General features: G+C 39.4%; 1 protein-coding gene across 1 annotated transcript in view; it reads left to right on the plus strand.

Annotated features, from left to right (window-relative positions):
• Positions 1 to 744: 744 nt before the first annotated feature.
• Positions 745 to 25,185, plus strand: part of ACTR3B (actin related protein 3B) — a 28,743-nt gene continuing 4,302 nt past the window's right edge. Inside the window, exons 1-9 of the mRNA XM_058833157.1 lie at positions 745 to 907; positions 8,331 to 8,386; positions 10,222 to 10,346; positions 11,285 to 11,395; positions 11,750 to 11,845; positions 12,000 to 12,107; positions 13,407 to 13,550; positions 14,157 to 14,330; positions 16,786 to 16,878. Of these exons, the coding sequence (XP_058689140.1) occupies positions 864 to 907; positions 8,331 to 8,386; positions 10,222 to 10,346; positions 11,285 to 11,395; positions 11,750 to 11,845; positions 12,000 to 12,107; positions 13,407 to 13,550; positions 14,157 to 14,330; positions 16,786 to 16,878 (951 nt within the window). The 5' untranslated portion in view covers positions 745 to 863. The remainder of the gene's footprint in view (positions 908 to 8,330; positions 8,387 to 10,221; positions 10,347 to 11,284; positions 11,396 to 11,749; positions 11,846 to 11,999; positions 12,108 to 13,406; positions 13,551 to 14,156; positions 14,331 to 16,785; positions 16,879 to 25,185) is intronic.

Consider the following 25,185-nt stretch of genomic DNA (forward strand, 5'->3'; position numbering starts at 1 on the left):
TCCTGAGTTAGAAGGGACCCACAAGAATCCTCAAGTCCAATTCCTGGACCTGTACAGGACATCCCCAAGAGCCACATTACATGACCGAGAATGTTTTCCAAACATTTCTTGAGCTCTGTCAGGCTGGTGTTGTGACCATTTTTCTGGGGACCCCGTTCCAGCACCCAACCACTCTTTGTGTGAAGAACCTCTGCCTAATATCCAACCTAATTTTTTTTAATATCTAACTTAAGAAGACTTTAAACTGATGAAATCCATCATGTTAGGCCATGTAGCACTGGTTGATGTGGATGAAGGAGTATTCTCACAAGCAAGAGAGCGAGTGTGGGGCCTGTGCAAGTTGTCAGTGGTGTGGAATAACGAGTGGAACGTGTTTGCTTTAGCTGGGGTTATTTTCTTCACAGTGTCTAGTAGCTGGTTGGGATTTGTGCTGAGCACAGGGTTCATAATACAGAGATGTCCATTTTGGGAAACGGGAGTTCAGTTTGGAAGGGGCAACCAAACTGGAGTCACCATCGCTGGAGGTGTTTTAGGAAAGACTGAACGTGGTCTGCTCGTGCTGGATGGTAGGCTGGACTCGAGGACGTGCGAGGTCTTTCCCAAGCTCATTGACTCGGCAGTGCCAGAGTTCATCACCCAGCCCCGAGCGCGGCTCTCTACCACAGCCCCGCACCGGCTGCTCCCTCACGCCGCGCCCGCGGGCGGCCCTGACCCGACATGGCGGCCCGGGCGCGGGCGGCGGCGCAGGCGCGGGGGGCGGCGCTGGCGGCGGCCGCTGCGGGCCCGCGCGCATGGAGCCCGCGCCGGGGGAGCCGGCGGCCGCCCGGATGGTGGCGTAGGGCCCGCACTGCCGGCCCCGCAGCATGGCGAGCTGCCTGCCGCCCTGCGTGATCGACGGCGGCACCGGGTGAGTGCGGGCAGGGAGGACCGGGGGGTGTCTCCGCGCCGCGCCCGTCCGCCGCCTCCCGCTGCCGGCGAGCGCTCCTCGCACGGGGCCGCGCTCCTGCCGTGTGTCCCGGTGCCCTCTCGGCTTGCTGAGGGTTTCTCTCCTCTCCGGCCTTCCGCGGGCTGGTGCCCATCGCTCTCGTCCTGCCTCTCCCCCCTCCTGCCCTTCCATCCCGCTGGAGCGCGGAGCGGGGCAGCCCTGCCGTGCGTGTTTCTGTGTGCCTTTTTCGCCTCTCGGGACCCATTTTCGTTTGTGCCCTCTGGCTTTGAAGTATTGCATGATGCAAGTGCTAAAATTGGGGACGGCTGGTTTCCGAAGGGGAGAGGAGCCAGGAGCCGGCGCAGAGACCGAACCTGGGGAGGTTCAGGGAGATGCCCGAGCCGGGCGCGATCCTGTCGGTGCCGTGCATGGACACAGAGCCCGGCGAGCACAGCTCCCCTGGCCCCGGGCCGCTCTCGGGGCCGCCTCCTGCCTCCTCTGCCCGTTTGAGACCAGCCGTCCCCAGTTTCAGCCTTTTCAGCTGAGGTGAGAGCGCTCTGCCTTGCTCCAGTGATGCGCTTGGTCGTTGGGTCATCCCTTCGCCTTTCTCAGATCAGTGTGATCTGAGTATTCCATACTTAACCAAACCACAAGTTTTGTAACTCAAGTCTATGAGGGCAGGAGCGACTCTGAATTGCAGAGGCTGTGCCTGGGAGGCGTTTCAGGAGCGGGTCTGTCATACCTTTCTGTGCTAGAGAAGACCCATTCAGCATCCAGTCCTGCTGTGCCTTGCGTGGGGGGGAGGTGTCAGAGGGAACTGTAATGAAAGTAATACTGCATTGCATCTGTGATGTGCTTTTGCTAATTAATACCTTTCCTTTGGCCCAGCAGTTACAGACAGCTCTGAGGAGAGGAAGTGAAGCATTGGTCCATGAGTAACTACTCATGTGGTAGCTTTACTTGTCAGACTCGGTGTCACTGATTGCATTAATTTAGCCTTTCCTGTGCAGGGAATTTGCAACACTATTTTAATTTCTTTAATTCTTGGAAAGTTATCTTTAAAATTTCCTGAACTGAACAATTTTTAAAAAAACAAACCCCAAACTAATCAAACTGAATCAAGAATCCCCAATCCCTAGGTAACTGCATGAAGCACTTTCCAGTATTGTGGTGCCACATTACCTATATCCTGAAATAGTGTGTCACATTTTCAAATATGTCTGTATTAAACTCATGAAAGTTTTAGAAGTTTTTGCCTGTTTCTTCTTATACCTTAGCTTAGCAGAAACCCGCTCTGTTCCCTCAGTGGGAAATACTGGAGTTCACAGCTGGAGACTTTGGAAGTAGAATAGAGACCAGGTTCTACTTTGTGTGCAATTCTGCTTGCTCTTTAGACACTTGGTAGTTTCCCATATTTCTTCTATATGTTTGCTGAAGATACTGTAAGTATCTGTTCTCCAAAGATATGTTGATACTACAGGATTACTACTTCATAGTTTTGAGAGAAATGAGGTGTTTAGGTGGATCCTTTAACAAGGGTGCAGTAGAAACTGTGAAACTCAGAAAATGAATTAAATGCCAAAGCTGCTTTTTGCAGGAGACCTCCTTGGCTTTCAGTTTGTGGAGTAATTCCAGTGTTACACTAGCAGTAGATATTGCTGGCCAACAGTTACACAAAATAAATAAGGATAGGACATTGCTTATTGTGTCCTTTCAAATAAATAGTAATTGAAGTAGAATTTCTAAAATCTGTTTAGTGCTTGCATGGGTAAAGCTGATGGGTTTTGTGGGGGTGGGGGGGACATGAATATTGTTTTGTTTCAGGAAGGGTTTGGATAACCCCTAAATTATGCACATTTTTTGTTTTTCAATGACTCCAAGTGGTCTTGATTCACAGGAGACAACACGATGTCTCTGCTGGTGGGACTTGTGCTTGATTTTGCTATAGGGCAGTCAAAAATGGAAGACTTTTCAACAAAGAGACAACTGAATGTGAAATACGTTACCCTTCAGAATTCAGGATGAAATGAGTCTGAACAAAAGCAGCCAGAAGAAGTAGCTTGACTCATTGGTACACAGTCTCTGGAATTTTCCTCTGTGTGGGCTGAAAACCTTCTTATTGTTAGAATGAATCTACTTCGGGTTACAAGCTTCAAACAATTCATTCAAATTATTCATGAAAGGGCTTTCAGATTAAAAATTTGGAAGAGCATAGCAGAGAGGGAAAGGTATATGCAGACATGCACTGTGTGGCATTGTGTATATTAAATACACTTTTCTGCTTAAAGTGAATGAGGTGTTCTGTCCCACCACTAATCCATCTTTTTTTCATGTAAGGGGTTTTAAGGAGTTTGTTAAAAGAATGGTTTTGTTGTTGTTTTGTGCATAAGGAGGTTGGCTTAATTTACTGTTATTTGTAGCCACATGCCTCAGTCCTGTAAAATGCCAGAATTTTTCCAAAAAAAGTGAGAACAGGTATATAATTTTACATATATATATATATATATATATATATATATATATATATATATATATATAACTATTTTCAGTTACAGACCTTGAGTGAGAAACATGTTTTTATAGCAGGACAGGATAACGTTCCTTTAGTCTATTGGATATAGATGACTTGAATTTCCTTTGCCATAAACTGTTCACTCTTTATTCACAAATTTTGCAGAAATAGTTAATAATTTGCTATTATCTTTTCCATTAGTATTTGCAAATGACTTGACATAGTGCAATTTTGATGCACTATGTCAAGTAGTTTTCTCTGCATGAGGTTCTCCTCGTGATCAGTTTACACATTGCTGTTACTCTCTTTGTGGAGAAGGGCATGCTATTTTTAGTTTCTCAGGACTACCAGGCCTTTTTGTGTTGCTGTTTTAAATAGCTTTAAACTTCATAACTAGTTTATTAATTGGCATTTAGCTGTGGACATCAGAACAGTAGTAGGTGGGTGGGAAAAACAAAGATATCTTAAAATATCTTTCTTCTGTGTATTTGCAGACACTGAGAAGCGGTTCTGGTTTGGGTGTATTTTATTGCAGCCATTCCTTTTTAGTAAAGAGAAAGTTTACTTTGGCAAAGTCTTACAGATGAATTTAGAAGTAAATACTTGATTTCTGGGAGAAGTAAGATGGACTGGGTCTTAAAACTTGAAGCTTAAGATGTTTTTTGATGATGTTTCTATTAAAGATAGCTGGAGCCTCAGAACATGCTATATTTTCCCTCTCTTACTGTATTTCTGATGCCTAGTAAGTTGCTTTAGCCAAGTATTACCTCTGCTCTTTGCATGTGAGACATGTGAGCATGCATTATTGTAATTGCTGTTCTGGGTCTAAGGAGCTTGAGTTAATTAACTGTTGTTTATAATCACAGGCTTCAGTGCTGCAAAGTTCTAGACTTCCTCAAGAAACCCAATGGCTCTGCTGTACTCTTTATTCTTATAGTGGCTGCTGGTGCTCTTGGGTAAATTGTGCAGACAAAATAGATTTTTCTTCTATTTGATATTTTCTCCTTCATGTCTTCTTCATTCCCATCCCTCAATTTCGAAAGTGCTTTTCCAGATCTTCATGAAGAACTTGTGTTGCAAGTTCCTCAGACATACTTGTAATAATGATAATAGAGTCTGCTATGGCAGCCTGGCATCACAGGTGTTCTGGCAGCAGTAGCCTGGTTATTCAGTCTCGTAGCTGTCAGAGAAAGTGTTCTATTTTCAGAGGCTATTGTTTGTTTACAGGACTTTCTCAAAGCATTCTGCTATTTTTAATCACATCATATTTATCTTTTCAGAGGGTTTTTTTGTGTGAATGTAACATGTTTTAAAGATTTGGACCAAAAAAGCAATAGAGAGTGATGAAATGCTAAAATAGTCACATTTGGGCTTTGCTCTTTTGCATACTTGCACAGAGAAAAATTGGATGTCTTGTGTTTTCAGATGGATAAAGGAACTGTTTGAGTTGGTGATTTGTTCTCAGGCTTTGGGAAGAATTTTCCAAAACATATCTCTTCTCTCTAAAGCGGTTAAGGGTGCAGCATCTGCTTCCAAGTGAAGTCCATTTGTATATCTTTGGGGTCAATTCTTGATGTAAGTTTTTCCATCTTTCCATCTTGGCGGGACCTCAGAAGAGAACAGGGTTAGGATGACCAATCCTCATACAAAAGTTTGTGAAAATAACTTGTGTATGAACTCGTCACCTGGTCAAAACAGTATGGGAGAGATCACACTATTTTTAGAAATTGATTGTTTCAATAATATGTCATTTCCAGAGATTTAGAAAAAAATTAGTAGTCCTCCAAATCTCCTTGCATGAAATAGCCTTAATCTATTGGATCAGTTTTCTGCTAATTTTTAGTGCAGTATCCTATATTTTGGCCAGTTTCCAGTAGATTCCTATCTCACTGGCAACAAATTGCTGCTTTTAATGAAATTAAGTTGGAATACTGATTATCTACACATTCTGCTACAGCTGTCTCTGTAATTTTACAGATCACAAGATGTTGCATTACCATTAGTCTGCTAGGCTGTAACCCAGGAGAAAGAAAACCTTTTTTTAGATGCTTAAATATTCATTGGAGAAGGGACCAGAGACCAGGTAACCTCTGTAACTGTTTAAGTCCAGAGCCTTTCCCATCAGTGAATATTTAAATATCATGTAGAAAAGGGAGTATTTTCTGTAGGAAGTCCTGGAAATGGGTTACCCAAACACTTTAATGTACCCTTGAGAGGTGCAATGAGTTTGGGTCCTGCTGGGCAGACCAGAGATCTGGGACCACGTCTGCCATGTCCTGAGGCTTCCTGGTTAGCAAAGAGCAGCACAACTACATAATCTATTTTCCTTCTCTTCCTGAGTGGTCTTGGGAGAAATTTGAGTTTCCCTTCCATTTGGTTTTGTCAAAAGCACCTGAAATGTGGCTGCTTGTTCCAGTCTGTCTCTTGTTTGATGCTAAGTAGTTTTTTGGGGTTTGTTTTTTTTTTTTTTTCTTCTTCTGCTTATTTGCTTCACCATTGAACTGAGAATTCAGTTATTCACTTCGTTTTAGTATTAGTCTTTCATGGATTAATTGCATGCAAAAGAAATCTTTCCATATGTTACTTTGTGTGAGAAGAATTATTTGAAAAGAATTTTTTTCATTATACTGAGAAATAAACTTATTTGGTAATTTTTTTCAGTAGGTGAATTAACCCAGGTTAAAAATGAATCTGTAAAATACTGAGCTGTAGGGGTTTGGTAACTTTACAAGTTGCTCTCATAGGGGGATCTGATCCATTCTGGAGAGGGAAAGTAAAGCTCTTGCAGACTGGTAGCCCAAATTGACTTTTAGAGAGTGTTTTCTTTTTTTAATACTGTGAGTGGGCGTGAGTTTAGCATGTGTGTTAAGAGAAATGATGGCAAACTGAACTCACCTCTTGGCCAGACTTTAGTTTCAGAAATGAGTTCTGGTTAGACTGCAGAAACATTTTAATTTATTCACGCACACAGATATATAAAAATTGTATGAAAAGTATATATATGTATTTACATGTCTGTGTATGTAGATAGTGTCTTTGGGTTAATGAGGCTTGAAGGGCTTTTTTCCTGATGTTTCTGCGTAATTGTAATTTCTAAGTCTTGAAACTGGGTCTTAAAAAATAAAATGTTTTCCTTTTCTTTATGTTCATTTAGTCATGATTCATTTCAGAGAGAGAAATAAGAGGAAGTGGCCTGTACTGGTCATAAATCCCAGTGGAACGTCTGTTGTTGCTTGTTATGTTTTAACACTATTCCCTAGGTAGGCCTCATTTTAAAATGTGAAGAATCTATGTGATAATAATCATAAAAAGAATTTTTACTAGTAATGTCCTTCTTTACAGTCAGTCTAATTTAACATCCTGATTATACTTTTCTGAGAGCCACAGCAAATGTGCATAAACAATTTGGATTAGACTGAAAGCGTATGTCTATAATGATGATTAAAAACCCAGCAAAACCTTCCCTCCAAAACACATTCTTTTTAGCCTTGGGGGGAATGGCTTTTTAACTATTGTTTGAAGTCTGTTGAAGCTATAGCTTTGAAGAGAAGTTGAAATATAAATATTTCAGTTCCAAGGTCATTGATAATTCAATTTAGATTAATTCCTTTATCTAAGAAAACTGTGATTCTTAATGAGTATTTTTATATCAAATACTCTCTAAAGAGAAACCTACTTTTTGAGCTGCTAATGAAGATGCAAACCCTCTGCTTTGGCCATGGCATAATATTGTTTGCAAATATTGAGACTGGGATGCAGACAAAGACTTTATATTCACTTTAGGACCTAGACTGGGATTGGTCTCATTTCAGAATGTCATGGCTTTAGGTTTCTTGTATAAAAATGATGTGAACAATGCTGATTCCCTCAAATCATGCTGCTGTTGTACTTCTGTTTCAAGCTAATGGCAATATTCAAGAATGACATCATTCTCTGCAAGCTTTCAATCAATTTAGTTGGGTTGGTTTTTCTTTTAACACTGTTTCTGTTGTGGGTTTTGTTGTTATTGTGGGGTTTTTTCTTTTTTCTCCCCCCCTAGGAAATAGAGCTGTTTTTCATAGTCTGGGATGTTAATTATTTCTAATTGCTAAAGACCTGAAGTAGCTGCAGCCACTAACGCCTGTAGAAATTTTATGCGAAAATTTTTTTCCCTCTTTTTTTCCTTCCCTCTTCTTTTTGTCTCCTGATGCTTTACTTGTTAAAATAGATATACTTGTTATATGTATATGGAAAGAATCAGTACTTTGTACTGTCTGCTGCCCATTTCTAAACCATTTCATCAGTGCAGGCTTGCTTTGGTCTGGTATTTGTCTTTAATCACACACAGATACTGTACCTGTGGCAAAGTGGGGGGTTTGTTCAAGGCCTGAAGTGGAATTGTATCAGGTTTGTAACAAGAGTTCTCAGCTCTGGTTTATACTTGTGACACTGTATTATTTCTTTTTTTCCTGTGTTTGAGAATATTAAACAAATATGCAAAGTCTAAGGCTCTCTTTGGTCATTGTAACAGAAGGGTAAAATCTGCAAGGCTCTAATTTTTACCAAAGGGTGCAATGTGACCTGCCTGTCCTTTGTCATAGCTGGTCAACAAGATGGAAGAAGTAAGAGTTGTATTTTCAGACTTGATAGTTCTAAATAACACTAGCAAAATCTGTAAGCAGAAGTTGTCTGAAAAATAAATTAACACCTAAAACATTTTCTACTTTGAGTTTTCTTTTCAGCAGGATGATACTTGAAAGCATAATCCAGAAAATGTACACATGGCAAGTGATGCATGTTTCACCTTCACTTTAAGCACTGGAGTAAATTGAAAGTATTTTTTTTCTTCATGTTTTTGCATCTAAGTGCATCTAATGACCTGGTGATCTTTTATTTTTATTTTTTTCTTTCTAGGTATACAAAGCTTGGCTATGCAGGAAATACGGAACCTCAGTTCATTATCCCATCATGTGAGTTGATTTTTTTTGTCCCTCCAAATTGTAACATACACTGCTGTCACTGAGCACTTTCAGGATTAAATGATGCGCTTCCAACTCCCAACTCAGTCATCGTAGTCCCGTGTCCATCTGGGAAGCAATATTCATCCTGTTAGCATCTTTGGCTGGAGTGTAGCTAAACAGAGCTCCTTGTTTGCAGTTAGCTAGGACTGTTGCTCATTAAACCAGCTCTTGGTTGCTATGACAAAGATGAGGAGAACTCCAGTCCAATTTCCTTTTTATCTCCATTATTTTTTTGCCAGGACTCTTGAGTAGACAGAATGCAATTTACCTCCTGTCTACCTGACACCATGGTTACAGCCTGGATAATCTGGGGAAGGCTCCCAATCAAATTAAGTGTTGAAGTGCAGGTGGTGTCTGCCTTATTTACATTGTCTGGGACTGTAGACAGTTTAATATTCAAAAAGTTGTTCCTATTAGAAAATGTTCTTTTTGGGTGTGTGTTTACCAATTAATATGTTCTTGCACATTTGACATGCTTTTGTTGAACAGATTTACTCTTTAATTTTTTTGTGTGTTAAACTTGTTTAAAATGTACTTTTCTGGTGTTCTTGATTTTAATTGACATCTTAATAGTTTCTCTGAAATTCTGTATATATATATGTTTATAAATAGTAGCACTGACTATATATTTACAGCTATTATGTTACCATCTATTATGGAGGCATCTGTTACCTCCATTTATGCTAAACACTGTTTTTTACTTTTTTTAAACTTTGCCAATTAACTACTTATTAATGCACCTAGACTATCTTGTAGCTACTCATGGTAGAAAGTATAAAGATAAGGAAATTATAAAGGTAATTGGTGGCCAAAGAAGTGAAGGGGACACATGTTCTTCACCAGGTGTAACTGCAGTACTGCTTACAGTCTCACTATTTTAAGTATTTTAAAATTTGAAACCTAAACCATTGGTAAAGATTAAGATGTCTTATATTAAAGAAATGGGATAGAAGGGATTTCCTGTGAATTTGCTATAAATCTTGTTTTATACAACTGTAAACCTGTTGGGGAGAGTAGATATTTTTCCAAAAGAATTGTTTGCCCGTGAGTCATTTTTTGGTGCTAGTAGTATTTGGTGTGTTTGTGGATGATGCCTGCCTACTCTGCATTTTCTGCTGTATGTTATTTAGATCCTGATTGTGACCTATTAAAAGAAAACTATATTAATAAGGTTATGTTTTAGCAGTACTTCATTCCATTTTTATTTTTAGCTTGCCCCAGATTTGATTTTTGCTGTCTCATCTTCTTGCCTACAGCAGCCATCATCTAATAATTTTAGTGATAGTTGCAGGCTGCTAATGGGAAGTATAAGTGTCTCCAAAGATTTCTCTGTAGCACTGCAAATTGATTTCTCCCCTTCCTCTTTCCTCTTTCTCACCAACCAGGATAATGACTCCAATACTTATTTTTGAATACACAGTTGATTTTCTTCTTCTATGCTCTTGCTCTTTATTCTAGAGTTAAAACTCAGGAAATCATGTTGCTTACTGGAATGCTGCACTTGTACAGGTTTAGTGACTGCTGTAGTCTATAACAAAATGCATTTTCAATATTTTCTGTGAATTATTATGTACAGTAATGAGGGATGGGTGACCAGAATCCTACAGGATGCAGTGAGAATGAACTTGGCTCTCTTGGCTTATCAGTAGATCACTTACATAATTTCCACTTTCTATATCCCAATTTTTATTTCTGGAAAATAATCCTTAAGTTAATAAATATTCTTCACTTGGTATTTAGCTGCTTTAATTTTGCTTTGATTTGTTATTTGCATTTATTTTAAGGTATTGCAATCCGAGAGTCGGCCAAAGTGGGGGACCAGGCTCAGAGGAGGGTAATGAAAGGTGTTGATGATCTGGACTTTTTCATAGGAGATGAAGCCATAGATAAACCTACCTATGCTACAAAGGTGAGCATTCAGGAGACTGAGATAGCCTTTCCTAAGTCTCATATTTTTATGATAAAGTGTTCTAGGACTTCTGGATAGCCATTCAAAACATGTTTGCTTTTTTTGTGAAGCATTTTTATTGCTTATTAAAAACTGTGTGATTTGGTTCATGGCTTTACCCTTTTTTAGGTATCTGTTTCACTAGTGCTGTCTTGTGTGGTTGGTGTTTGTGTAAATATTCATTGATACAGTGCAGCTGTTCAGTTCTCAAAATTCTGAGCTATTAAAATAGTCATATACACTGAATATTTAAATTCTTGCTAAAAGTGTACCCTTTTAACATGGCATATGAACTGGGAAATGTGTTGGATACTTTTGCTTCAGGGAATGTCACAATTGTTTTGTGAAGGTCTGTCTTCAGTGCAGCTTTTCTGTGAATCATATTTTCCATACCCTAGTAAAGGACTTCTTGTACTTAAAAAGCATTACTGGCTTATGAACTATGTGGAAAAAAATCATATTTTATACATCCTTCTGTGTTACTTAAATGTCAGCTGTGTTCTTAATGTTGAACAAAATGTAAACATCATCCCTGCCTGAAATTGTCGTTGAAAAATACATAGCCTATATGGTTTTTATTTCTTTTTATAATATGGGAAGACATAGTGAAGCCAAGTATGATTCTCAACTTTTTAAGTGATAAAATTTATACAAAAAGAGGTTAAAAAACAGTTCTGCAACAGAGTAACAGAAATAGAGTCTGGATTCTGGCTGCTAGTCCTGCAAGGTAGAATTGGGCTTGGAAGTACCTAGGAGCAGGAGGTAACTTTGAATTGTGCCTGTGGATTAAAGCCAGGATGGTTTGATAAGATACTTGTGAGATGAGATGTCAGACTCTTCCTGTTGCTGTGTTTATTTGTCCTTGCCTCACCCTGTGCTGACAAGTTTTGCTGTTGCAGTGGCCTATCCGACATGGAATTGTTGAAGACTGGGACCTCATGGAGAGGTTCATGGAGCAGGTCATTTTTAAGTACCTTCGAGCTGAGCCCGAGGATCACTATTTTTTAATGGTGAGTTAATGAGGCCTGGTAAGGAAATAGTTTTGTAAGAGGAAAACCAAATACTGTTCCAAGCACGAGTGGCTCTGCTGGAGTATTTTTCTCTGTATGTCTTACTCGTGTAGAAATGGGTTGGGAGGAGAAAACTAGTCTTTGAAGCTGCATTATAACTATATTCTGTTAATTTTGTGATGCAGGCTACTGCAGGTCAGCTATTGCTTTTGAGGTGTTTCAAACACTGTTTAAATTCTGTTTAAAATTTTTTGTTTTGAGTGCACTGAGGATTTTTAAAGTTTGAAAACCATACCAAGCTAATCGAGGCAGGATCCTACTGAGGTAGTTTTTCAAAACTTTTTGTTTTTGCAGACAGAGCCTCCACTGAACACACCAGAAAACAGAGAATATCTTGCAGAAATCATGTTTGAATCATTTAACATCCCAGGACTTTACATTGCCGTGCAGGTGAACAAAGTGAACGTGTTCTTCTAAAATACAGAATAACTGCAGTGTTTTGGTCTTTTGTAGGCACGCGCATAAAATGTTTGAAACAGTAATTTTTGAGAGTGTAAATTAGAACACTCTGCCTGCTTCTAAATATGAACTCTGTGTGCTGTAGGCAGTGTTGGCCTTAGCTGCCTCCTGGACATCACGGCAGGTGGGGGAGCGGACTCTGACTGGAATTGTCATCGATAGTGGTGATGGTGTGACCCACGTAATCCCTGTGGTAAGTAGCAGGCTGCACTTTGAAATCAGCACTGCTTTGGACAGGGTGTGTTTACTATAAGTTTAAATAAGAAGCATCAAATGAAACCTTAGTTTTAAATTTTTCGTGTTGTTTGGGATTTCTTTCCTTGCAAAAGTATGTATTTAGTTATGTATTAATTTAGCTTGCAGTCTAGAGGAGGGTCACAGTAAGGAACCATCAGTCCAGCTTTTAAAAGGCTATTTCTGTGTAAAACCTTACCTTCCATTACTGTGATGCCTCAGTTCTCTTAAATATCAATGATTATCATGGGTTTGTCTCCTGCATGCCAACAGTGTCTGACAAGAAGTGTCCTAACTTTTTCAACACCCTGCATTTTGACTGTTTAATATGTCTGGTAATATGTGCTTTTTGTATGATTTATTGTATTTTATTGTTTCCACTCTGCTTACGTGGAAACAACTACAAATTTATATAAGTACCTGTTTGTAGATGTGATCAATCTCATCAGTTTAGTTATGTGAGGATGTTAAAAATACAGTTATCTGTTTATACTGACATCTGTTGATGTTATTCTGTGTATTTTTGAGCCATACTGTGTCCTTGAATGATCAGTTATATTAGAAATGAAAATTTGATTCCCTCTAACTTCATCTTGCATTTTGATGTTAACTTGATCTCAGTATTTTGTCATATGGGCAATGCTGAGGATCTCAGTATTTTGTCATATGAGCAGTGCTGAGAACAAGCAGCATTTACTGTGTGGAGCTCTGAAAGGTGTAAAAAAAAAAAAAGCAAGGGAAGAAATAATGTGGCTCAGCAATACCAGTGTTTTCAGTAAATGCATCAAAAAAAAAATCAGCAAGTAGATTTCTTATTTTTGTTGTGCTTATTTTAAGATCCTACTTCTTGCTTGAGTTTTCTATTCCTATTTGATTTTTCTTGTCTGAGAAATTTAATTTTATACATTTTTCTATTAATTTTTTCAGTCTCAAACAGAACACAGGTAGTTGATTTATATTATATTTGCTTTTTTGATGATGCCTTAAAGGAACCATCTGATCTGACTAATGTGTACAAGACTGTTTATCACTCGTGTATCTGTTAGATAGTCAATATCTGTTTATATTTGGTAATCAAGGTCTTTAAATAAAAATTATATCCACTTTGCAGTGAGGTGCACATTTTTAGAGTGATTTTCAAGTTTCAAGATTTTGCTTTTAATAGAAAATCAAAAATGTTATTATAAAAATGAATGTTAATTATTGATACACAGTAAGTTTTCCCCTTAAATATGTCTTTTCCTCTCCTCCTACATAGGCAGAAGGCTATGTAATTGGAAGTTGCATCAAACATATTCCTATTGCAGGTAGAGATATTACTTACTTTATTCAACAGCTTCTAAGGGAAAGGGAGGTAGGAATTCCTCCTGAACAATCTCTGGAGACAGCAAAAGCCATAAAGGTACACCCTCCTTTATCTCTTAATAAATACATAATAAATCTCCGTGAGCTAAATTTTTGGCTCTAGCAAAAGTTGCCAGTGGCTCTCTTAAAAATGCAAATGTAGGCAGTGTATTATAATTACACCAGCTTCTGGTGGTTTATCCAATCAAGAATGGGGAAAGGAGAAAGAGGAAGAAAATATTCATGCTAGACTGTTTGGAGTGAGTATGTCCCACAGATTAAATCAGCATTTAAACTTTGGAGTTGTTTAAAATTTGCTTTGTAATGGAATTTAAAAAAAAAAAATAAAAAATAGGGTGATTGTGTGGGCCTGCTCTTGCAGTGAAAGCTTGCCCATGAAATTCTTTATTGTCACAGTCCTGCTGTTGGTGGTGTTTTCATTTTGAGAGAGGCAAATGTAGCTGAGTCAGCGTATGCAGCCCTTTGGAAGCAAACGGGCCTCGAGCCTCGTGGGGCTGAGGCTTCAGTAGTGCTTTGGGTGAGAAAGTCCCTTGACCACACCATCTGTAAAACTGCTCACATTTTTCTTTCCTGATTGTGTTGCACTTGAATTCACTGATGTACTAATTATTTCAGCTATTTTTAACACTATTATTCTTAACAGGAGAAGTACTGTTACATTTGCCCCGACATAGTGAAGGAATTTGCCAAGTACGACGGAGACTCTCGCAAGTGGATCAAACAATACACGGGCATCAACGCCATCAATAAAACCAAGTTTGTTATAGATGTTGGTTACGAGAGGTTCCTGGGGCCTGAAATCTTCTTCCATCCCGAGGTAAGAACAGGGAATAGCTGTGTAAAGTTGTGCCATTCCCGGTGCCTGGGCGCCATCCCGTGGCAGTGAGGGGCCAGTGAGTCTCCTGAGCACAAGCCAGGTGTGCTCACAGGTAACTTCAACACAGTAGAAAAGTGGTTATCTCATGTCCAGTCTAACGTTTAAAACATCTCATTCTGCTCCTTTAAAGGCAGTCTGAACTTGAGGAGAAATTGTTTGAATTCAGTTTTTGTATAGTATTTTCCCCTTTTTTTCAGTCTCAATTTAAACAAGTCTGCCTCTATACTTTGTATGTTGCCAATCCCTTTGGGCACTACTGAGCATGGCATTGATGATATTCTAAATATTAGATGCAGACTTTTGATACTGAGTCAATTTGTAAGGCATGGATGATGAATTTATGCTTGAAGGAAGTCTATTGAAATCTCTCTTGGTGTGGTCATCAGTAGTATGTACAGTTCTAGGAAAGATTACTGTACGTCATCTGTCTGAGTTTTGGTAGTTCAGTCTGAGTGAGCTTCAGGATATTGTTAAGAGGAAGGAGTCAGGTTTTAGCACAGGTCCTCTGCATTCCTGCACACTTGGTTGAGCTTATATAGGCACCCACAGTCTGTAATACTGTTAAAAACTTTCATTAAAATCCACATCAACAGTGCATGAAGTTTCCCATTTTTTACCCTTGTCCTTGGAAGAATATTAAAAAACTTCTCTCTTCCATCTTTTGTCTGAATTCTAGCTTTACTCTTCTGTAGTCAGTTTGTAGCCATGTGATCTTCTGCCAATGTTACATCTCTGGGCTAAATAGTTTTTCTTCCCTGCTGTTTACCAATGTGATATAACAGAGAAGCATTCAATCCCATGTCAGACATAATTTTAAGAGCTTCTCTTTCCATAGTCTCTAAAAAGACAGTTGGGAATGGGATAAAACGCCAATTTCCATTTTTTTCATTTCTTGGTAGTTTCTTGACTCTGTATTGAAAAAACCACCCAAACCCGAACTGACTTCCTTGACAAGAAACACACAGTAGATGATGTGTACTGCATCCAAAGAGGATTTCTTATTATGTTTCATTAACTCCTCACTTGAAAGGGAAGCAAGTTAGCTAGGTAAAAGCTGCCTTTGGTAAAGCTGTCTTGTAATCTTTTCCTATTTTCAGTTTACAGAATTTGTTCTGAAGTCTTTAATACTCCTGAAGTTAGGTCTTGGGGATTGTGGTTATCCAGATTATTTCTCTGCTTTTTAAATTAGATATTTTATTTGCCATTCTCCAACTATATCATATTGGCTGGCAGACTTCAATTTTACATTCAGTTCTCATGTTGCTGTTCTGGGGTGATGTTATACCCTACCTCTCATTTCTACTTATTCCTTTTATCCTGCTGTTTAATCAATGTCTTTATGAAGAGCTCAGGAGTTTTCAGGCTGTAGTTCATTCAGATGAAATTCGGTGTGCAGCAGCTTCTCTTTTGATTAATGTGGCTTCATGTTTTTGCTTCTTGTATGATTAATTCTTACTGTGGGAGTTAGCTTTAATTTTTTTAGAGAGCCCCCATCATCCTTAGGGCTCCTGAGCTCCAAGCCAACTCCCATTGCTAATTTTCTCTCAGTTCTGTGTATACTTGTTTTGTTTGACTGTTGTTATTTTTTCATCCATATAGATACCTCATCTTACTTTTAATGAAAATCCCATATTCTTCTACACAAAAGCTTATAATATATCTAGAATAATATGGTAATAATATGGTATATATATATATTATTGTTATTATTATTATGGTAATTAATTTAATTTTTCAGACATGGGCTATTACCAGTTCTTTTCTTTGAAGCTTATTTTAAGTGGAAAATTTCCACTGGGCTGTTTCCTAGCTTTAGAAACTCTTGACTCTCTAGTTTATAAGTGCAGAAGCTTACATTAGCGCTGTGTTCATGTTTGCATTGATGGGGGCTTTCACTCAAAACCTTAAACTATTCGTGCTCTTTTGAACATTAGATATTTCTTGGGCTTGGGAAAAAAAATCTGAGTTTTGGTGGGAATTTAACTGAAATATTTTAGCAGCATTAAAGTCTTTTTGTAGGGAAACATTCTGATTTACAGACTGGTGTTTTTAATCTCACTTGAAAGGAAAGGCAGGACCACAGTGCATGGTAACAGTGTGTTTAATATTGCAGGAGAACTCAAACTCATCTTGCAGGCAATAAAAGTGCATAGTGCATGAATTGTAAACAGTGAATTTCTGACCAAGGAAGAGAATCTTGGGTTTCTCAGCAGAAAAATAAGTCTCATTTCCTCTGTAGAGAAGTGTTTGTTTTAATGTAGAATAAGTGATGAGCAAGACTACTACTAAAACTCCTACTCGGCCCCTATTGTAGTCTCTCCACAGTCTTATTTCTGCCTTTTTATTTCTGTGTTCTTTGGATGAAAAATCTAATGCCTGTTCTGTTTCATTTTAGTTTGCTAACCCTGATTTCATGGAATCCATTTCGGATGTAGTTGATGAAGTTATACAGAACTGTCCCATTGATGTCCGGCGTCCATTATATAAGGTACAGCCTTTCTCTTGTAAAATTCATGTAATTTATTTAAAGCCTAAATATCAGCATCATGGCTACCACTTCCTCCACAATGAGAAATGTAAACTTTGGATAGAAATTAAATGAAGTGCCACTTCTGAATGCCAGTAGGTATTTGCTGCTTTTTAGTTTTGAAAGAAAAGTTTCTGTAAAGGCTCGATACATAGGTAAGTATTGTATCCCTGGGGAGCTGTGGCAGAGGGATGTTATTTGGATCTGATATTTCTAATGTGAATTCTTGTGCATGAAGGACTTTTGGTTTTGCCCATATTAGGAGTTACACTGTGGTCTTACCCCTCTCACTACCCTCCTTCCCCTGCTTTATTAAGTAATGGTTTCCAGGTTTGGTTTTTTTCAGTCTTGTCTTGTACCTGCCCATTGCAGTTCAGTCAGTTCTACATCACTTAAAAAGTACATGAAAACTGAATATATTTTATGAGAGAACAATTAGGCCAGGTTAAACCTGCTTAAGCACAAGGTGTAGTCCAGAAAGTACTTTCAGTTCCTGATTCTTTAAGGACTGAAAAGTAAGGTACTGACATGTGTAGTCCATGGCAAGCTCTGTCTGTGTCAGCAGCGCATCCCACATCCCATGGTTCCCTTTCTTTCTGCTTGCACAGGAGCAGTGCAATTTTGGAAATAACAGCATAAAGCTACAGCACACAGAGGTTGTCTGCTCATGTAAAAGGTGGTAGTGTTCCTCACCTGGTAGAATGTGCATTAAGTTTCAAATAAGTCATGTCTCAGGATAATTTGTAACTATTAAAATTTTACAGTCTCTTCTCCTTGCCTGGTAAACACCCTCTGTAATCTAGAATGAGACGTAGCACTCCAGAGCAGATCTGTGGGGCAGGACAAAAGGGGAAGTTGAACTGCTTAACAGCCTCATGTGTCAATTCTGCAATAGATGTCTTCATTGACTTCAAGCTTAAGTAGCAGTAGGGTTTAGGAACCCCTCAGTGTGTGGTTGTTCTTAGGTTCTCTGCTTTTTATCTGAGAGACCAAAGCTTCCTCAGAGTAACAAATTCTTTGCTTGGTGTAGGGTAGGTTTTCGTACTGATTAGAAAGTGGTTTTTAAAATTGGAGGTTGTTACTTCTGCCTCATCATAATCAGCAGACAAATAACTTTCTCTTGGCTTGCCACTGATTGAGACTTTGTTTTTCTTTTTTCTGTTTTTCATTATAGTTGCTTAATTAAAATAATGTTTCACAATTACTTGTTGAATGTACTGAGAGATGTCAGTAGTTATTAGTGATAATAGTTGCTATCTTCTTTAAGCAAGGTCACTTCAAAGGGACGAGCATCTCTTGTTCTCATTGTTTAAAGCAGTGTCTGGATGCAGAAATATTCCTCTCATACTTTTTCTCTGAGATTTATCAGTTCACTTGCCCACAGTGCTGAGTGGTGGCCACCCAAGACCCTGTGCTTTGGAGCTGAGTTTCCATCAAATGTATTTGGATTCTTCCTCAGCATTCCTGCAGAAAATACCTAACAAAAAAGAAAATACCTACCTTCTAGAGTTTTGTGTGATACGTAGCCTTTGAATCATTGTTCCACAGCCCGTCTTTTGATGTCCTGTGGTAGCAGTGATTGAGAGACGGGGACATCCGAGTTGAAACCAGAACCCCATTTTATTGAGTATGCAAGGTGTTTATATAAGGTTTTACTTGTATGGCACTTACATAGGGTTCTGCTTTTGGTAACAATTTTCCATTGGTTATACAGTCTTCATGACATCAGTTACCTGGTAAACATTACAAAGTTTCACAACATATCTCTCTGTCACTTCTACCCCAGGGAGTGGTTACCTGTGTCTGTCTCTCCCATGGTTTCTGTTTGATTAGGCCTAAGGTACTAGGCTCCTTTATCAGTTCCAATGTGCTCCCTGTTTTATTCCCCGTACTATGGTATTTCTGAGTTTTATTGCCAGTATCCCTGTTTCCTAATCTGATCAACATCTCTCACAAGGCCAGTTATCTTACCTCATATTGATGTTTGGACCAGCAGAACCTTGGTAAGACTTCTTTAGCCAGATCTGTGACAACCCAGCCTAAAGGGAAGAAAGCATCTAAGATTTGTAAATGGTCATTGGTCAAAAGAAATGACAAAAGTCAGAGGGCCTGAAAGTTTTTAATGAGTTACACACTTGGCATGGAAATTGGTCTGTTAGTCTCTGACCTACTATCTAAGCACACGGCAGTAGCTTTTGGGTAAAGGGGTAGGTTTAAAGGGAAGAGATGAATTAAAGAGGGAGAGATTAATTAAAGAACGGAAGAGAGAAAAAGGGAGCACCAGTCCTGGTTTTGCTGTTGAATTAACTGCATCAGTCTGGCCAGTTACATGTCCAGGGTCCTGGGGGCACCCCCTGGATTTGGGGTGAGGGTACCTTTTTATGGAGAGGTTTCACTGCCCCAAATACAGGTTTCTTGCTTTCTATGTAAATTAGTTACCATGTGCACTCTGTCCTTTCAGGCCTTTCTGGAAATGGGTTGGAGGGTTTTGGAGGCTTTTGGTGGTAGAAATCCTACCCTATATGGCAACCACCCATGCCAGATTCCTCCCACTCATACTGTGTTGTGGTTTGTTCTCATGGACAAATGCCCTACGTGTGCCTGGCCCCTCTTCTCCAGCCAAATCCGGTTCTTCTTCACAGTGTGTTAATACCAACAGTCCCTGGTTAGAACCAGCAGTTCTTGTCTGTTATTACCAACAGTCCTTGGTTGGCTCCACAGCCGTTTACTTATTGGTGTTTGAGCCCCTTATTTTCTTGAAATTGAGAATTCAAAAGGATTTCACTTTGGACTTCTGCCTACAGCACCAGTGGAGAGTGGGCTTTAATCATAGGACTTTTCCATCTTGGTGTCATGGGGTTAGTTTACCTTTAAAGAAGTTAAAGTTGCTGGGGACTCCTGGGAGTCTTTTCTCCTGACCAATTATCGGTCATTGCTGAGAATTGACAGCAGTTTTAGCCATTGAAAAGTAAAATCAACTTGTGAACCCCACCTTAAAGTGTACAACCAGAAGTCTGTGGTGTTCTTTGTTTCCTGACTGTGAAGAGTGGCGGAGCTTCAGCTGGCCTCCGGTTCCTTGCCCAGGCCATGCAGCCGGGCGGGGGCCGGGCCAGGCCCGCCGCGTCTCTCGTCTCCCGGCCGGGAGATGAGGCTTGTCCCGAGCTAGGCTGGGCTGGGCTGGGCCCGGCCCGATCTCTGGCTCAGCTGCAGGTTTTGCTGTAACTACATTCACTAGAAAACTGCTGAGTGAAAAAGGAGAGGAGCTCTGAGCCTGCTGCAAGCAGAGACGGAGACCACGCTCTAAAGCAGCTATGAGGAACTTTTCATCGCAAACAGCTCCAGCTCCTGTTCAGCAGAGATTACCGAACTATTTACAAAAGCTTGGGCAAGATTTTAACTCTTTCTTATCCAGATGAGACTTGCGGATTAATCTTTTCATCCAGAGAGAGAAAAGGAGAGTGATCAACATGAAAAGAGACTTTATAAACTACTAGTGGCAAGAAAGAAAAGAGACTTTAAGAAAGGTAGAGAATTAAGAAGATGCTTTAATTAAGCTGAAATATCTTTCTGTTAAAACTATGGAGATGGACAATGAAGTCCTGAAAAGAACTCCTTTAATTCATGATAGAGTATGGGGAGGAATAGAGTGTTCAAAGTGTAAATTTGAGTAAAAAGTGGAGTAATTGTGGTATAGTGAAGTGCTGGGAGATTTGAAGCCTTGAGAGGCAATGAGAAAACTGTTTTCTAGTGAAGCGTACTGAAACAAATGAAAAATACTTTTTTGCCTTTGACTAACTTATCCTTAAAAATGCTATCCTCAAACTCATGGCCCATAACACATTTCAGAGTGATGTGGAATGGGAGAGGTGGGCTTTAATAACAGTAGCTCTGAACAGCTGATATCAGAGAAACGAGAAACTATAATAAAAATAGTTTTCTTGTGACAAACTCCATAAATTAACAGAAAGGAACTTCTGTTTCTTTACAGAAACTGATGGAAAGACTGTAGAAAGAATTGAGATTATTTAAACCATCAGAATTATAAAGTTTTTGTCTCTGTTGTCATGTGAACAAAAGAATGGTGAACAGTGAGAAATGAAAAAGTTTTTCTCTAAAGGTTTATTCTGGTGTTCTTATAGTTTGTCAATAAACTTTCTTTACTCTTTTTAAGTTTTATACCTGGTTTGCTCTCGTTTTAGTCCATGTCTCACGGCAAGAGAGAAATAATTCTTTTTTCCCCTTTTTTTTTGTTAATTACTGGTTCAAAACCACGACACTTGGTCACAATTTGACTTGGTTTTGTTGAAAATTCAATAACAGAAATATTATTTCACTTGAGTTGTTATTTGGGCAAGAAAAAAATTTCAAAGGCTGTTTGTTAAAAAACAAGTTCTCTCTTAACACCTGTTAGTTCTGGGAACAGGCAGTGTTTCTGTTAAGCTCAAGAAAGACTTAGTCCAAGTGCAGTTTGTCAGAGCTGAGGCCTAATGAGAATTTCCCATATTCCATTGGGGCCTGATTTGGGGGGATGCAGCCCTAGAAATCCATCCCACAACTGAAGTCAGCTTCTCTGTGCCTCCACAAGATCCCATAACCTGCAGCACAAATATCCTTTCATTCACATGATGAAGCCTTTTTTAATTGTATAATGATTGCCAGCAATGCACTCTCTAATTCCCATGATTACATCTTCTTAATGTGATTGCTTGGAAAAACTGATTTGTATTCTGTAGCACAGAGCTGAGAGATCTGGATTGCTTGGGATGAATTGCTTTCTGCTAAAACAGAAAAAAGATAGGTATGGGTTTGAAACCAGGGAACTTGCATTGAAATTTGAAAAAATGAGGTGGGTTTTGGTGGGTTTATTATTTATTTTTTGTTGTTGTTTTTGGCAAACCCAAAGCTTCAGAAAGCAAAATGAAAGTTAAAGCAAGTGCTTAAATGAAATGAGAAATGGCAGAGGAGATAATTCTTGGATCTTATCACGTGGATGAAACAATTTGGCATCCTGACTGCGTCAATCATTCCTGTGTGTTGAATTCCACTGAAAAATGACCCACTGTGCAGTGCATGCAGCTAAAAGTGCTGCATTTGTGGGGCTCAGTGAGACATCATCCTTGGCATTCTCTGGGTAGAATGGTGTATAGTTCATCTAGTTCTATTTTTTTTGAGAATTCCTTAGCTTTTTTTCCTTAAAATATCATTCCACAACCTTTACTTATACTTGTCTCATAATTATACATGGTATAACTGATAACTCAGAAATTGAGAGAAATTATAGGGAGATTGCAGTAGCATGATGGGGCCTGTGCTCTGCACAAAAATGAGACCCTTCCCCAGGTTTCAGGTTCCTGAGAGCACATCAGTGCTCTGGATAACTACTGCACACCCAGCTTGGATCAGTGATGAATCACACAGCAGATGATAGTGTGGAATGTTTTCAGCACTAGTTGGTATTTAAAAGTCTCTTTTCAACCTGAAAGTGATCTGAAACTTGTCCTAATATTTGTCAGTTAGGACATGAGTTTTTGGCACTCAATGTCAAAAACCAGTTTCCTCCTGAATGTAGTTATAATAACTTTAGAGGTGGACAAAGGGCTTTGAAAAAGTTCTATAAACTGATTGCTATCCTAATAAACAGTATTTTTTGTTAGCAATAGGTTCAGAAACTACCACTTTTATTCTATGCTCTACTTCATCTTTCTTTTTCCTTATCCAGAGTCTCTCCCCAGATACTTCCAGAGTTCAGATGAGAATAGTAGTAACAGTTCTGAGGTCCTTGCCTTCTCCCAGTACAAAGGATAGAAATGGAGAGTCACTGACTGTCCCAGCAATTGATTTCTTTCAACTTTCCTCTGCTATGTTTTTAACACAAATATCTGAATGAAAGAATATAAGATAAATGGCATCTGAATCCAGGTAAATTCTGTTAGAAATACCTCTGAAAGGTCCTAGCCAAGTATGCGTAACCATTCATTATTCAGATCATGCTGCATCAAATCACAACATCTTTGACCTCAAACTTCTAAGCCAGCTTCTCAAGTTGAAAATTCTGCATGAGGTGGGGGTCTGTAGGATATTGGCAAGTGTGGTGTTTTATTGGAGATGAGTTATCCAGGTTTTCCATGGAAACACAGGTGCATAGAGAGATTTTGACAAATTGGCTCTTTTCCTTAGAGAAGGTGACTTCTTAGCTGGGTGTGCAACTGTTGTAGACTCAGATCAGTCTCTCTCAAAATGAAAACTTAGTGAAATAGTAAAGTCAAGCTTGTTGCTACAATTAAGACTTGGACTGTGCTTGTTGTGTCAGTGTTCCCTCAGCAAGTCAAAGTGCGGAGCTCCCAAGGGCCCATCCTCAAACACTGGAGAGGTCCCAGAGCAGGGGCTAATAGGGTGCTAAAATAAAAACCCCCTGCCATCACTCCTGACTTCAGCTGCTGGTGAGCAGAAACACTTGGTGTGAGAGCAGCTCCAGCTGCACAGTGTGGTGGGTAGATGGCACTGTTGGACTGGCTTTGCTGATCTGTGCTCCAGCACCACAGAAATTCCCTGTTCCTGACCCAGAGCAGAGTGGGGAGGCTCTGGGTGTGAGGGAAGGGTGGAAAGACTGCCAGGCCACGGCATCTGCTGGCACTGTGACAGGACATGGGAAAGGAACAGCATTCCTGCTGAATTCTGCTGGATTCCTGCAGAATTTGAATGAAAGCCCCATGAGATTAACTCTGTCATTGTAGTACAGGAGTACTGAGGAAAAGCCCTGCTTATTCCTATCACAGCTGTAAATAAATTTGTAAGATTACTCCTTTTAGTTGGTTTAACAATAGCTCAGTGCATTTGCAGGATTTTCTGGTTCCTTTTGTGTCTGAGGTGTATTTCTGCAGAATGGCACCACCATATGTCATGCTGAAATCTCTTGCTATCACTTGAAATGTGAAATAAGCGTTGAATTAATTATTTTAAGGAAAAACAAATGGTTTCTTTATTAGTAGAAGTAAATGTATTTTAAAAATAGTATTTCTTACAATAAATTTACTACTTTGTGCTATATTTATTGTATGGTATGAACTATATTTATCCTTATACTTCCCATACTCTGTTGGCAAATAGTGCCCTGTTTTAACCAAATTAAGAGACATGTAGCTTAATTGATTCACTTGCTAATGAAGTGCTTGGCTTCAGTTTATGAACCTTCCTGGTTTTACCCCTAATAATTTTTGTTAACAGTCATATATTGATCTCCTTACATGTCTCTGGTGGTCTGGTCATGTCATGTTAACTTTAATTTAGGCTGTCAGTTGGAAAGAAGGGAAAATGGGATGTGTTGTTCTTACTTGCCAGAAAAGCAGGGAATGCTTTTCAGTTTGGTGCTGCAGAGTCTGATGTGTCCAGCTGAGAGTGTGCTCACACCACGGTGCACTGTGAAGATGCACAAACCAGTTCAGCACCTTGTGTTTGGTAGTGCTGAGTTCTTCAGGAGCTAATTTCACTCTTTTCACTCTTTATGTAAGCTTGATTTGGTCAACAGCCCTCCTGTTGCAGGAGCTGGAGTGCTCTGTTAGGGAATTTCATATCTGCCAGCATTACAACAGGCATAATAATAGAAATGGTACAACGAGAAACTCAGTATCACAGAGTTCATAAAAGAAGCAAAAGGTACAGATAAGAAGTGAGAAATTTCTTTGCCAGCCCTCTGAGGTGATCTTGATGGTCTTAGAGGTCTTTTCCACCCTTAATGATTCTGTGATTGGTATCCACTCCCGTGATGTCCTTCCAAAAATAGCCTGCTTCCATGTATGTGCTTGTTGTGGTTAACTTTTTCAGGTGTGTGGAGGGGCTTCATCCCTCTGCTAAGGGAACACATTCTTTTGAAACAGCTTAAATGTTCAGCCAGTTAGCTATAAAAGTGAAAACCAGCTGGAGGTTCTTTCCATCAGCAAGTATGATAATTACTGTTAGCTGAGAAACATGTGGGCTGCTTGGAGCTGTTAAACCAGCTGAAGTGTGTTTGAGCAGAGTAAGATCAGAAGAAGTCTTCTTTAAAGGAATCAGCTGGAAAGAGATACTTAAAGCCTAATATCTTTGATGTCTTTTTCTGGGAGGCCAGAGGATTCTCTTGACAGGCTGAAAACCCAAACATCACTAGTAAGCTTTCTCCACAGGTGTATTTAGCATGCTTTAGTTTTATGGTTTTTGTTAAGTAGTTATTAGAATTATGCAGATTTATTCTTGAGAGGTCAGGGTGGAACAAGGAGGTGGGTGGTGCCCCCT

The sequence above is a fragment of the Poecile atricapillus genome, chromosome 2 (assembly GCF_030490865.1).
Source record: "Poecile atricapillus isolate bPoeAtr1 chromosome 2, bPoeAtr1.hap1, whole genome shotgun sequence".
NCBI classification, from domain to species: Eukaryota; Metazoa; Chordata; class Aves; order Passeriformes; family Paridae; genus Poecile; species Poecile atricapillus.